Below are 14,812 nucleotides of genomic sequence, written 5' to 3' on the forward strand. Positions count from 1 at the left end.
ATGTCGTCATAGCAACCCAGGTACATACAGAGAAATGGGGATAGAGATACGAACCTTCTAACGAATTCTAAATTAGTATAACATATTTGTTATTTATGTAATCCGGCACATTTTGTATAAATTCTCATGACCAGCTCTTCTACTTTTACTAGTCTAAAACCTTTACTTTACGTAAGTTTTTCTTTCTTCTTTCCGATAGCCTAGTATGCATTCGTTCTGATGAATAATGTCAATAAATTTAGTAAATTTATTGACATGCATTGTCAATAAATTGTACCCACACACCCACACACCCACACACCCACACACCCACACACCCACACACCCACACACCCACACACACGTCTTACAGCTAAGTTTTGATATTTCACTCAACTTTAATTTTGTCAACGTCTTAATTTTTCATTATCTGTCTCCGGCTTGGTGCTTCGCAAAATTTTTTTTTCAGACAAATTCTACAAGACGGCTTTTGTTCAAAAAGAAACTTCGGAGAGACATTGTTGCTGTTGTTGATGCCGTGTGGCAGGGAAAATGCCGTAATGACAAATCAGAAAAACTTTGCATTCTACTTCGTAAAAAACCCATAAAGCAGTGGAACCGTAACCATAAGGCAGAGACGCCGTAACCATAAGGCAGAGATGCCATAACTCAGGGATCCCCTCCGTATTCATAGTCCAACTTCTCATTTGAAAAATCAGAAGCTGGACTATGTATTGGACAATGTCGAAATGCTATCGATTTGAAAACCATGAGATGCATGATTAACTCCTTGCAATGCTCGTGCTATTGCGACTAAGGCCTGGTTCAGACCGATGTCGTATGAATGGCATGTGAGGTGCTGCGTTCTGCTATACAAATTCATTTAGGTGTGCGAGTGAACCAAAAAATTATGAAATCGCAGGGTGGCACAACTAAATCGTGCACGCACTCCACAAGAGCATTGTCTTGCGTGGTCTTGGGTTTGCTATGCTAGACTAAGATTGATGTGAATCGAGTATGCTGCGTAATTTCAGGTTCATTATGTGGTTTTGTTCCTCCACTGCAAAAGAGCTGAGTGAAGGACTTTTCATCTACAAACAATGCAAGGTTTTCATTTTCCCGCGTTTGTTGTAGTTATTATATCTTGTATGAATATGGAAGACTTTGCCAGTGTTGATGAAATACATTTTACGGTAGAGATCTGAAAATATGTTTTATACGACACAAGCATTGAACAGTACAAAAAAATACAAAAACCAATACCTAGTCGGACATTGCTTCCACATTCAATGGGCTTCCTCTGTGACTTATTTGCTGCCTGTCTCCTTTTAATCTTTTTACTAATAGGAAAGCAGCTATTCTTCTCTTTTGTCTGTTGCAAAGCGGTATGTTTAATAGATTTCAATAGCAGAAGCTAGTAATGATGTCACGTGACTTCTTGAAACTGGCCGAAATGCAATTCGCGCAAAGTCGTGCACTCTTGCGAATTGCTGTATCTCCAATAATAGGGGACATAATTGCTCGTGAAAATCAAAACGGATGATTGATTATCCAAAAATATTGGTCTGAAACAGGCCTGATAACAGCACAAGTACAGTCAATCTTGTTGACTCTGCTTATGCTGTTAACATATTAATGCTTATTAAATCATAATTAATCAAAACTTGACTGGCAAGCTGATTGCCCATCTATCAACTCCGCTATATTTTAGTAGAAAGGCAGTAGTAAGGAAACGAAAGAAACCACATTTTAGACACTATCAAGTATCAACCAACTTTCCACCTATGAATTCACTTACTTTGAAGAGTGGCATTTGTGTTTGTGTGAGGGCCAATTGCGAGCCTGACATGCTTGTGAACAATAAGGTGCCTGACATCTGCCACACCGAAATGAACTGCCTAAAAATGCAGATAAACATTATAAGTAACTAAGATAGGAAGACTAAATATATGAAAAGTTGAAGATTGAAAAGCTTAAAACTTGATCTTGATTCAAACGCTCATAAGAAATATGTGCAAAAATGATGTTACTAATTGTTATCGTTGCGATAGTGCATATACACTAGTGCATTCAAGTTGCAGCACTCAACTCTACTCTGTCAGTCACTTTGCAACTATAGATGTCATAATCGCACATTCACTTGATCTGAATGTTTTGACTGCGATCAAGTTTTGTCGATTTTAATCTCAGAACATCCTGACAATCAAATACCTTAACCATGAAAAACAATTGCAAATGAAAGAAAAATATTGATACTTTCTGATGAGATCTACAAAAATCTTGTCTAAGTTTATCTTTAAGAAGTGGGTTTTGGCTGACAGATAAAAACAGATGCTTCAATACTTACCATCCCTTCCACACTGCTCACATTGTTTCGAACCTACAAACCATCATATACGATTACTACAGAGACATGTTAGAAGTTAATTACAGAATAACCACGGTGACTATTACCAATAAATCTGTAGCAAAAATAAATATACTCACTCATTGGAGTCTCCTCTGGACTTGAATGATTGGCACTACAAATACAACAAAATGCGATGAAGACTATCAATTGACAGCATGCTAGTTACATGCATATGTGTTTACATACTGGATTCTACCAATCTAATGGTAACAGTGATATTCATTTCACAGCAGGGCATAAACCATGTGACCAGCAAACAGTTGAGCTAGGCTCACACTGCTGAATTAAACTAAAAGAATCCTAAAACTTCAACCACTCGCAGACTAATGTTATAAATAACATGGTCTAAGCAGAGAATGCATTATAGAGAACCCATTTTGTGCAAGGTTAAATGTTTTTACAGACAACACCAGCCATGTCTTTAAAATCGAGATGTGAGCATGTTTCACCAAAAGAACAGGAAGTAACACAGGAAATGACACAGAGAAAAGGTATGTAATAGGTTGCCAAGCAGGAGCGAGTGAATGGGATGCAGCATAAAAAAACGAAAAAAATACATCTTCTTGGTAGATGCTACCTTTTTTCTAGTTGATCGTTGGAAATACTGACTTTCAAGTCAGAAGCATTGCTCATCTCTCTAAAATAGAGTGAATTACAAAAACTGTGACAGGGAATGCAAATCTGAATTGTCCACACCTGTCATTTTTCAAAGATATTAGTGAGAAAGAAAAATAAAAGCACAGAACTCACCCAACATTTGTCACAGTTCTTCCACTTCCTAGAGATTTAATCAGCTCTTCTTGCCGCTACAATCACAATAAATAAACCAGACTATAAGCAAGCGGATACATCTCGAATTTGCTATGACAATAGCAATCAAACCATAGATGATCAGTTTGCCAGGGGTTAATGCGATAAAAAGGTTTACCTCTTTCTGTAGTCTATCCTTTTCTTTCTCTTGGGAAGATTTAGCAAACTCGATAGTGAGTCTATCGTTTCCAATTTTGTGACCGTTCAAATGATGTATTGCCTCAGAACATTGCTCCACAGTCTCCATCATGACAAACCTATGGAGGAGAGTGCGATATTTTACACAATGTTCCTAAGCAAAGCTTACATGAGATCATATCCAATCATAGAGAATAAGTTTCTTATTACAAACTTTTCTAAGAATTATATTTTTACAGTGGCAAACTACCGATGTGAACACCGGTGGTACACAAACTAAGATTACTTACGCGATGTTTGTATTATAGTTGGGTGTCCGTCGAATCCGGCACGATTTGATATTTCCATACTTACTGAACAAGTTGCGAATCCCTTCCTAATGAAAACACAAATAAGTCTTATTGATAGCGTGATAGCAAAAATGGAACATTGACAGGCAATTAATTGACAGCAATTAAACTAATTGACTCAGTGGACAGAAACATCAATATTTTTAATAATATTGTCTGGCTATAAAAACACGGCCTAAAACACAAAAAGGGAGAAACCACAGACCTATTTTAATAGTTCAAAATTAGATCAAAAAACCTAATTAAAAAAACTGATAGCATGACCTGGTTGCTTAGTTTTTTGAATAAATATAGGATTACCGCATTGCAACAGCTTAACAATACATCCAAAATCTTTCAAGCCTCTTCTCACTGAATCCCCAACCATTCCATTTGGACGCTCTAGCTAATAATACTAATGTTAATACATGCCATTAAATGCATCAGACACTCCATATTAGACAATAACTATTACATAAAAAAATGACTTGTCAGAGAATGACCTAGGTATACTGCCACCAGAATAAATAGGTTGAGTTTGTCTTACTATGAAAGGGAGGCGTACATGTAAATACTGCCTAAAGTCCTGGCTACATACATGACACATCAACATAATGTTTAGTGTAGATATGTGCTGTGGTTACACGCACACACGCACCAATGCTACCATGCGAAGCAAATACGATGCGTTGTGCTGACAAATGGAATGATCAATAAGAAGTGACATCCGTTGTGTAAAGCCCGTGACGTGCTGGCTAGATTTTCTAATATTGAGGTGTCGTCAGCATATTTATACCTGATTTTGATGATCAACACTTTGTGATAGCCTTGCGCATTGTTATATTTTACTAAAGAAAAAGCATTACACATTCATGATGACAACAGCCAAGCACAAAAACATTTTAGGTTAAACCAAAATCTAGAAAAAAACTAAATTACTGAAAAAATTATCTGAAATGTTTCATGAATATTTCCTGTTTAGACCTTTGGCTTTCATATACAAGCGAGAATATCTTTATCCAAATATAAATAGTTGTTTACGTGAAACCAAGTTGGCATCAATTGGTTATCACTGCTATCTGGTAGAGTATAAAGAAATAGAAGAGAGTATACTAGTAGAGTACATAAGTGACAGATAAACTATGCATCAACTTATGGTATGGATTTATACATTTTAGATGTACCACATTACGACAAATACTACCAACTCCCAGTACACGCAATATCCAAAATCCATGCTAGAATGCTTGTAATTGAAAACAGTTAAAATTATTAAAAAGAACCAACCTCATTTAGGGCCTGGGGCACACCTCTTATGTATAGGTTACTACGGTCCCTGCAAACATTAATACGGTTGGACAAGACTATCTACAAACAATTAAATGCAAACAGATAAGTTTAATATAAAACAAATTTTGACATAATTACTAAATCACTTACAGTGGACAAGAAGACATATTTCTGCCGGGGCCACGATCATATGTATTAAAAGTTTTGTCATTGTAAGCATCGGCCATTGGATTCCAGTTGTCTAGTTCCATGCCCGCTCTGACAAAAATAAATTTGGCAGTGCCTATAGATTCACAACCACTGATTATACGTAATATGAGCAAAGAACAGATACTGATACATACGCTTGGCTACAGCAATTGGCAGCCTCAGAGTTTGTTTGCAATTTTGAAAAAAGCAACGTTTTCATCTATTACGTTATGCTGAAACTAAATTTTCATTAGAGAGTTTAAGCAAGTTCATTAGAAACTTTGTGATTCTGAACACTGTGCATGGGACGAGTCACTGTCTTCAATTAGAAAAGTCATACAAGCTGTACTACTTTATAATGCAAAGAAAGCTCCCTACTACTACATGAAAACCTAGTTATCTCTGAACTTGATCGATAGAGAAAAGTATTACATGAAGAGACCCTCAAACTTCAAGTATTGAGGAACTAATTAGAGTTAAATCCTTTTGTATCTTAGATTTTGTAACAGCATAATGATTATTATGAAAACAATTGAATTTCCCCAGTCGGGCATGACCATATTAGCTGAACTAGTAAACAATTTAGTTGGCAAGATAGGTGTTGAATTTTGAGTTCAAGTCAAACAAGATAATGATAGGTCCAGGTCAACCATATGGTACATTACTTATATCCTAATGCCATCGATGTAGTTTCACAGAAAATACAAACACTCAAATATTGAATCCCATTAATAAAAACAAGCTACCTGAGGGTCTACAAAATGTTGGTTGTATACATTGTGCATATGTATAACTTGGATTTACTGATTATGTACAGTAAAATGCTTCAAAGTATCATTATTATATCAGCAATTGAATATGATGATATGGCCATCATCTCGTTATAAGAACTTGCATCATCAGAGAGCAACGAAGCCTAAAACAACTGATATTCACAATTGTGTTTGATCTAAATGGAGGAGGTCGTGGTGCTGAGGTTCAGATTTAATTGAATCTCAATATTTTGACTGGTACTGAGTGATGGCGATTAACGAAATTCATTTTATGCTGTATCAACTAAAATACTTCATAAATTATTGTCTGTGTGTGATCAGCATCATCGGCGCGGGTGTCTTAGAAAAGCACAGCAAAAACCAAAAAGTGATGTTATAAGAGTGGTTATACTACAGGAATGTTGCATAAAATTTTACAGCCATACAGTTTATACAGTCAATTTATGTGCCATGTGTTATTGGTGCAATGAAATGTCGTTTATAAGTTATTATAAGCAACATTACTTTTGTTAGATGCAAACACTTCTCTCTCCGATTCATGGGTTGTTTAAAAAGCAAACCTAGCTTTCATCCCTAAAGTTGCTACATAGAAGACAAGAAACATTTGGCATAAACCATTAGTAATGATCTTTACATTCTTCATAAATCGTTAATGCTTAATCGTCTCTTGGCCTGAGTTACTGCATGCGGACTTACAAGGACACAATGGATTGGAGCCTGGGCATCATTATTATATCATTATTCTGTGCTGCATTGTGTAAATTACTTGTAACAACAGAGTTGAAAAAACATCATGAACTACTTGACAATTTTTAATACTGCATTACTTTTTGCTGTTTACATTTTTTGGATAACAGATTACTTTTACCACAACACAGTTAAACCTCTACAGATGAAGTTTAATTATTCTGGGCATGCTTCATAAGTTAAAACTGCCGTATGTTTAATAAAAATCTGATAAGAAACCGATGTAAGTTGTTCAAGTTGTTCCTCTGCCAAATAACCTATGATAACCACTTGACAAATACTGGAGATGATTACACATGATGATAAACATGCATTGTAAAACAATAACTAAAAAAAGAATAATAAAAAAGTTTTACTGCTACTTTACCTCAGCATAAAAGAATGGGCTTGTACATACAGGAAGCTGATGGTACAGAGGTAGAGGGGGTGATAGAGATTGACAGTATATTCTAAGTTAGATGTAGCGGTGGTGATTGAGATTCACAGTATATTCTAAGTTAGATGTAGTAGGGATGATAGAGATTCATAGTATATTCTAACATAGACATGGCGGTGGTGATATAGTATTCACAGTATATTCTAAGTTAGATGTAGTGGTGGCGATAGAGATTCACAGTATATTCTACATGTAACTTAGACATGGCGGTGGTGATATAGTATTCACAGTATATTTTAAGTTAGATGTAGTGGTGGTGATAGAGATTCACAGTATATTCTAACTTGGACTAAGTAAAGGTTAAACTAACCATGGTTACATATCTTTTTATTGTTTTACCAGTTACAATTTTTTTACACTTTTTATATTCTTATTTTTAGCTTGTTCGGTTTTTGGAAACTAGTGCTTGAAGAAACTTCAGCTAACATATGTTGGAATTACTTAAGCAGCATGACCAAATATTTACTTAGATTTTTCATCACGTTAGAAAATGCCTATGTCAAGACAATCTTAAGGAGAGGTTTTACTTAACAAATCACTAATGGAACCTATGCATTTTATAACAATAGTTGCCCGCTAATATTTTGTCAGCACGGCACAAACACAGAATAACTTAGGAACCAATTCAAACTTAGAGATGACGTTTTGGAAGAATGTTTAATAACTTGAATGCAAAAGTATACAAATCAAGCGTGACACAAATTTTGTTTTAATCACACAATAATGATTGTTGTCACGAGGAACCAAGGTAGACTAAGACTACGATACAAAGATGCAACAAAGCATAACAACAAATTGAAAAAGTAGATGCAAATAGATTGCAGGAAATGGCAACAATACAGCCAAAGCCATAAGGCAGTCATTGTTGTAACTACCGATTACAATAGATTAATAGTTGTCAAGAATGCCCCATCTAGATCAAGTTTGCAGTAGAAGAAATTGTGGAAAGGTGAGATATGGTAAATGGCGTTTGTAAGAAAGCATGATTGTAAAACTCTGTCCCATTGAGCAATGGAGATTTTTCAAATAAACTATGTGAAGCATGACAAGTAAAACTGGAATACAAAACCATTTGTTATCATTGCTTTCTTCCACTGATGATCGCGAAAGTTATTTTTTTCTCAAAATGCCTAATAGTTACATCAAGCTTTTTTGGAACGAATGCCATGAGAATACAGACGGTTCCCAACCTATGAACGAGTTACATTCCGAACGATTGTTCGTAAGGTAAATTTGTTCGTAAGTTGATTCAGTGCTATATTTTGTATTATAATTTATGTTTAAGGCCTATATAAGTATATTGAAGGTTTATATAAGTATGTGTTTAAGGCTTGTATAAGTAACCTGTGTTGGTTTGCACTGAAAAAAAATTTAATAAAATGGAGATAATACTTTGGTGGACGCCGGGCCATGACACTGCATTTCTTATTTATTGTATGTCTTGTCCTTTTTATTATATTGTTGTTTTAATTGTTATGCTATCACTTACCGTTGTTGTCTTATTTTTTTGTATGTGTTGTCCGTTTATTATATCGTTGTTTCACTCGTTATGCTATTGTCATATCTGACATACCGTCATAACACTATCACTTATCGTCACTTATATTGTTGTCATACCAACGCACTAGCAGTCCTGTTTATTCAGCTTGTTAGCCGGTGTTCATACCGTCTGCCGTTAGCCGGAACGGTTGATATTATTGTATATAAAGAAGTGCGCTCAATTAGTTGAGCAGAGCAGATAGCCGTACGCTCCTCGGCTAGTGAAATTTCCTTCGCTAATTAAAAGCTGAATGAAACTATACGCACTCTATTCTCTTTATTAGTCTAGATCGTGCCAAGTAAAGGCCGGCAAATCCCTTTACAATACATACAGTAAAAATAAAAAAGTTCTTTGCGCACTGGAGATACGTTCACGCACCTATGCACTGCAATGAACTGGGCAGAGAAAGGTGGATGCTGGGTGGTGCTTCTGAGTAGTGCCTACGCGCAGACCTGTTCGTATGTACCGTTGTTCGTAACTCGAATGTTCGTAAGTAGGGAACCGTCTGTAGTGCCATGAGAATTTCATACCATGACAACTCCTTGATATTTAGACTTGCCATAACTAAATTTTGACTTGCCTTGCATGCCTGTCCTTTGCAAGATGCATTTTACTGCGAGTCAATAATACTTTATATAAGCAAGGGTAGTAAAAAATTAGGCTGTTTTCATATTTATAATGCAACTAAATTTAAACAAATTTGATAAAACCAAGGTTAATCTTTATTATAACAAAAGCTGCATCTGTCCACTTGAGGCCACGGTTGGAGGTTAGGATAAAATATTACAGTGTGCGGGACTCAAACTCGAGACGTTCGGTATAGTAGCTCAACACCTGTGCAAATCAACAACTTCCTGGAATTTTCGAATAATAGGGCAGATTGTAAAAATATTTCATACATAAAAAATAGTTATAATGAAGTAATATAAATTGTTTAGGGTTGTGCTATTAAATATCTAAGTAAATTTGTGTAAATAATAGCCATTATATGGTTCATAATCATTTTCAAAATAGCTTAGAAATTGAGATTTGTTAATGTAAAATTTGTACAAACAGCTCTCTTATTGTCCAACATTAACATGAAACACATAACTGTTGTATAACTTGGTTATTCTATCGAGTCAAGGAATATGACTTCTAGAGAAGAGAAACATCCGGTTGAGATCCGAAATAAAGTTGGCCGCACTATTCACTCTTACTAATTATTGATCTAGACGCATCGCCCTTACTACCCATATTCACACATGGTGGCAGCGAGATACTTGTGAAATGGGAGACGAAGAAGACGCCCAACAACCACAAACCGTTATCCTACAACGAAATGCTCCTAGAATTGAGCCTCCTAGTAAAATCGTTCTTGATTGTGAACGTGAGCTTAACTTTAGACGTTTTAAGAGCAGGTGGCAATCATATTACATTTTGTCTAGGCTTTCAGAAGAGAAGGAAGATTACCAGCATGCTCTGCTATTATATACAATTGGTGACAATGCTGCTAGAGTACTTGAAAATATCGATAAATACACAACAGACCAGTCACTCAACACTATATTAGATATTCTTGAACAGTATTGTATAGGCAACAGAAACATTGCGCATGAGCGTTACAAATTTAACGTGCGAAATCAACTACCTAATGAGCCATTTGATGCTTTTTATGCTGACTTACGTTTGTTGGCAGACAAATGTGCATACAACTACCGTCCTGCAACTACAAGGGGAGTTGCTTCACTAGACGAGATGTTGAGAGATCGTATAGTGCTAGGTATTGTAGATGACTATGTAAGAAAGAAACTAATTTCTCAAGGCAACAATTTGACACTAGCTGAAGCAGTTAGGGTTTGCAGAAGCAATGAGGTTACGTCGGCTGTCATGCAATCGGTAGCAAAAAGCGCAGGTCCTGGGGCAATAGATGCTGTAGTAAAAAGGTCAAGTATTACGTCACAAGGACAGAGGCCTAGCCAACCAATAAGACAAAGAGACTATAACCAACACACTTCACAAACACAACAGCCTCGAGTTGCTCCACTCAGCACCAACACATACTAAAGCCAATGCTATCGATGTGGGAAGCAATCTTAAGCTAAAAGAGATTGGCCTGCTAAAGAGGCGAAATGCAGAAACTGTGGCAAGCTTGGTCACTGGCAGGCTATGTGTAGGAGTAGAGCAATACATGAAGCTTCTGCAGGGATTGATCAGGAGTTTTTGTTTACTGGAGAACTCTGTATAAATCAAGTTACTGAGAAGACCTGGATGGCTGAAGTAGATGTTAATGGAAATAAAACCAAATTCAAAATAGACACTGGTGCCGATGGTACCATTATTGGTGATCAAGAGGCATGGCTAAAAGACCAACAACTGGAGAAATCACATGTTACTATACTAGGACCAGGTTGCAAACGACTTCCTGTTCTAGGTACCCTGAAGGCTCGGCTGACTTACCAGGAAAGATCTATAACAGAAACAGCATACGTCATCAAAGACCAACCAGTTTCGCTTCTGAGTAGACATGCCTGTGAGAAGCTAGAGCTGGTCACTTGTCACATCAAAGACCAACTGGAAGTGACAAAGGAAATTCGAGCTGATTTTCCAAATCTGTTTAGAGGGCTTTGACTTCTAAAAGGCTATTGTTACAAAATCTCACCTCAACATGAGAGCAAACCAGTCTGTATATTCACACCAAGGAAGGTACCACTGCCTTTAAGAGAAAAAGCTAGACTAAAGCTTGAGGAGATGGTACACCAAGGAGTGATATCCCCTATGACTGAGGCCACTGACTGGTGCAGTGGCATGGTGCCAGTTTTAAAACCTTCAGGCGAAGTACGAATCTGTGTGGACCTAACTGGCCTAAACAGAGCTGTTAGAAGAGAAATCTTTCCTATGCCAGCAGTTGATGATAGCATAGCTCTCTTAGGAAACAGCAAAGTGTTCTCAAAACTTGATGCCAACAGTGGGTTTTGGCAGATATGTCTAGATGAAAGCTCCAGAAAGCTCACAACGTTTTTGACACCGTTTGGCTGGTACTGTTATAACAGATTACCTTTTGGAATCTCCAGTGCTCCTGAAATATTCTCACGAGCCATGTCAGGGTTACTAACGAGCATAGATAACGTTATATGTCACATGGATGACATCATAGTTCACGGTGCTGATGCCGAGAGTCATGACAGAACTCTGCGCTTGGTGTTAGCTAGGCTGGAACACGCAGGGCTCACCCTCAATGAAGCAAAATGTGACATCGGCAAGACTTCTGTAAAGTTTCTTGGTCACATAATTGATGCTGGAGGAGTGAGCGCAGATCCTGCTAAGATAAAGGCCATACAAGAGTATCCAGCGCCGACTAACAAGACTGAGCTAAGAAGATTAAATGGAATGCTCAATCAGCTAGCTCGCTTTATACCTCATCTTTCATCAATCAATGCACCAATGAGAGAATTGTTGAAGGAGAGCAAGACATGGGTCTGAGGACTCCCACAAGAAGAAGCTTTCCAGGAGATTAAAAAGGTCCTCACCTCAACAGCAGTCATGTCTCATTATGACTGTTCACTACAAACCATTGTAACTACTGATGCTAGCCAATACGGAATCGGGGCCACCATGTTCTAGATTCAAAAGGATGGAACAAGGAGGCCAGTTTATTATGCATCTAGATCTCTTACTGACGTCGAAAGAAACTATGCAGTAATTGAGGAGGCCCTCGCGATGGCTTGGGCTTGTGACAAGTTAGATCAGTTCTTGAGAGGTCTAGTTTTTACAGTGGAAACTGACCACAAGCCGCTCGTTCAGCTTATGAATGTGAAAGACCTGGATCAGGTGCCAGCCAGAGTTTTGAGAATGCGTCTCAGATTGATTTGATATGCTCTCAAAGTTGAGTATGTTCGAGGCAGTCAGAATCATCTCTCTGATGCTCTATCTAGGGCACCTGTTGAGGAACCTTCTGTTGTAGATCTTGCCTTTGTCTCGGAACTGAATATCTGTACTACACCTATAGTAATTGAAGATCCACAGATTAGCAAGATCAAAGAAGCACAGCGTATTGACACTATCTGTCAGGAGGTTCTGAAGTCAATGAGACTAGGATGGTCCACTTACAAGACAGACGCCAACACGGCGTTACACCCGTACTGGGACGAGAAGGGACACTTCATGGAGGTTGATGGCTTACAGTTATATAATCAACGGATTGTTATTCCCATCGAGATGCGGCTAGAGGTTTTGGATCAGATTCACCAGGCTCACCAGGGCATTACAAAATGTCTAGGAAGAGCCAGGAGATCTGTTTGGTGACCAGGAATGTCAGCTCAGATAAAAGAAATGGTACAAAGCTGCCGCCAATGCAAGATCAACTCACCCACTCCTGTTGAGCCTCTCAATCATTCAACGTTTCCTGACAGTGCTTGGTCGAGACTGGGAACAGACATATTTGAGTTTAAGAAACAACAACATCTATTGGTTGTGGACTATTATAGTCGCTATATAGAGGTCAGATGATTGGACTCAATGGGGACGCTTACTGTCATAGACAAACTTAAGGCTATTTTTTCAGCGCATGGCATTCCACAAGTCATGATATCTGATAATGGTCCCCAGTTTAGCTCAAAAGAATTTTATGAGTTCTCTCGTTTTTATGGCTTTCAGCATATTACTAGCTCTCCTCGCTATCCTAAGTCAAACGGAGAAGCTGAGAGAGCTGTTGGCACTGTGAAGAGGATGTGGACGAAATCCTCAGATCTCTATTTGAGCTTAATGATCTACAAAGCTACACCCTTAGAGAATGGCTTTACTCCATCGGAGCTCTTGATGGGCCGACTTCTCTGAACTACTCTGCCGATCCTTCCTGCTCAATGTTCTCTGCAGAGGGGCACTGAATCAGTAGTTGACAAAGAGAAGGAAATAAGAGCAAGGACCATGATGAACTACAACAAAAGACACAGGGCACACCAGTTACCGGAGCTCAAGCCTGGCTCACCGGTTTATGTTGGGGACATGAAACGGGAAGGCGCAGTACTAAGTAACATTGCTCCACGTTCTTACAATGTGCAGACTGCTAAGGGAACAATCAGAAAAAAACAGGAGTGCTCTGGTGTCTGTCCGGGAGGAGAGCCCCGAGGTGCCATCACCTAAAGCTTCTCCGCCGGGTCCTGAGAGTACAGAGGTGCCAGGTCCTATGATTAACATTGAGGCTGACTCTTCAGGACTGCAGGCACCTGATCTGGAAGCGCAGAGGGCACGAGTTCGCATCTAACTCACTCCGCCAGTTATCCTAGATCAGGTAGGGGTTATGCTCTAGCTAGAGAGCGAAGAATACCTAAAAGACTAGAGGATTACCAGCTCTATTAATATGGACATGCATTTTAAAGACAATCAATGCTACATGCTACCACCACTTAACTTTCGTCAAAGATAGCCGATTCTTAATACTCGAGGATAGCAATTAACACAACCTTAACCAAGACTCTCATTTTACTGTTTACCAACTACTATTTGTTCAAGTTGTATACTTACTTTATAAGCTTTCAAGTCGTACGCTTACTTTAGCCTCTGTATTTAGTTTTCCCCAAAAGTGCTTGTGCGATTCATTTAGTTTAGATGGTTACCCACTTAGAAAGGGGAATGTTGTATAACTTGGTTATTCTATCGAGTCAAGGAATATGACTTCTAGAGAAGAGAAACTTCCGGTTGAGATCCGAAATGAAGTTGGCCGCACTATTCACTCTTATTAATTATTGATCTAGACGCATCGCCCTCACTACCCATATTCACACAATAACCACTCATTGTGGCTTGAGACAAATTTAGAATTGGTTTTTCATTTATGGTTACTTTAAAATGAAAATAATTAGAAGCATTGTTTAAAGCGGAGATTTGTGAAGTTTTACAAACTTTTAAATCTGCTTTCTAACAAGCAGGTTTCACACTTTGCAGGTGTTATCTCTCCACATTGATATTTCAATTGCAAAACTTTGTTTTAATTTCAATTTTGTAACTTAAAATAGTATGAATTCAGATATGAATTATTGCTAATAATTAGTATGTTAGCTCTAAAATAATTTCAATTTATTTTTGCTGTTAGGATTTCACAGAACAAAAATATGGACTGTTTTGTTACTACATGCACGGTATGTCATTATGTGAATATATATACATATATCTCAATTTTCCATAAATAAATAC

General features: G+C 37.7%; 1 protein-coding gene across 2 annotated transcripts in view; it reads right to left on the reverse strand.

Annotated features, from left to right (window-relative positions):
- LOC137400211 (tudor domain-containing protein 1-like) overlaps positions 1-14,812 on the reverse strand; it is a 46,695-nt gene that overhangs the window by 30,923 nt on the left and 960 nt on the right. The window contains exons 2-10 of one of the 2 annotated variants that reach the window (XM_068086542.1): positions 5,107-5,214; positions 4,954-5,002; positions 3,628-3,713; positions 3,318-3,456; positions 3,140-3,195; positions 2,967-3,026; positions 2,467-2,501; positions 2,327-2,359; positions 1,778-1,877 (exon numbers count right to left, since the gene is read on the reverse strand). In XM_068086542.1, coding sequence (XP_067942643.1) covers positions 1,778-1,877; positions 2,327-2,359; positions 2,467-2,501; positions 2,967-3,026; positions 3,140-3,195; positions 3,318-3,456; positions 3,628-3,713; positions 4,954-5,002; positions 5,107-5,207 — 659 coding nt within the window. In that variant the 5' untranslated portion in view covers positions 5,208-5,214. The remainder of the gene's footprint in view (positions 1-1,777; positions 1,878-2,326; positions 2,360-2,466; positions 2,502-2,966; positions 3,027-3,139; positions 3,196-3,317; positions 3,457-3,627; positions 3,714-4,953; positions 5,003-5,106; positions 5,215-14,812) is intronic. The other variant, XM_068086550.1, reaches the window with a different exon arrangement.

Source organism: Watersipora subatra, chromosome 1 (genome assembly GCF_963576615.1).
Source record: "Watersipora subatra chromosome 1, tzWatSuba1.1, whole genome shotgun sequence".
NCBI classification, from domain to species: Eukaryota; Metazoa; Bryozoa; class Gymnolaemata; order Cheilostomatida; family Watersiporidae; genus Watersipora; species Watersipora subatra.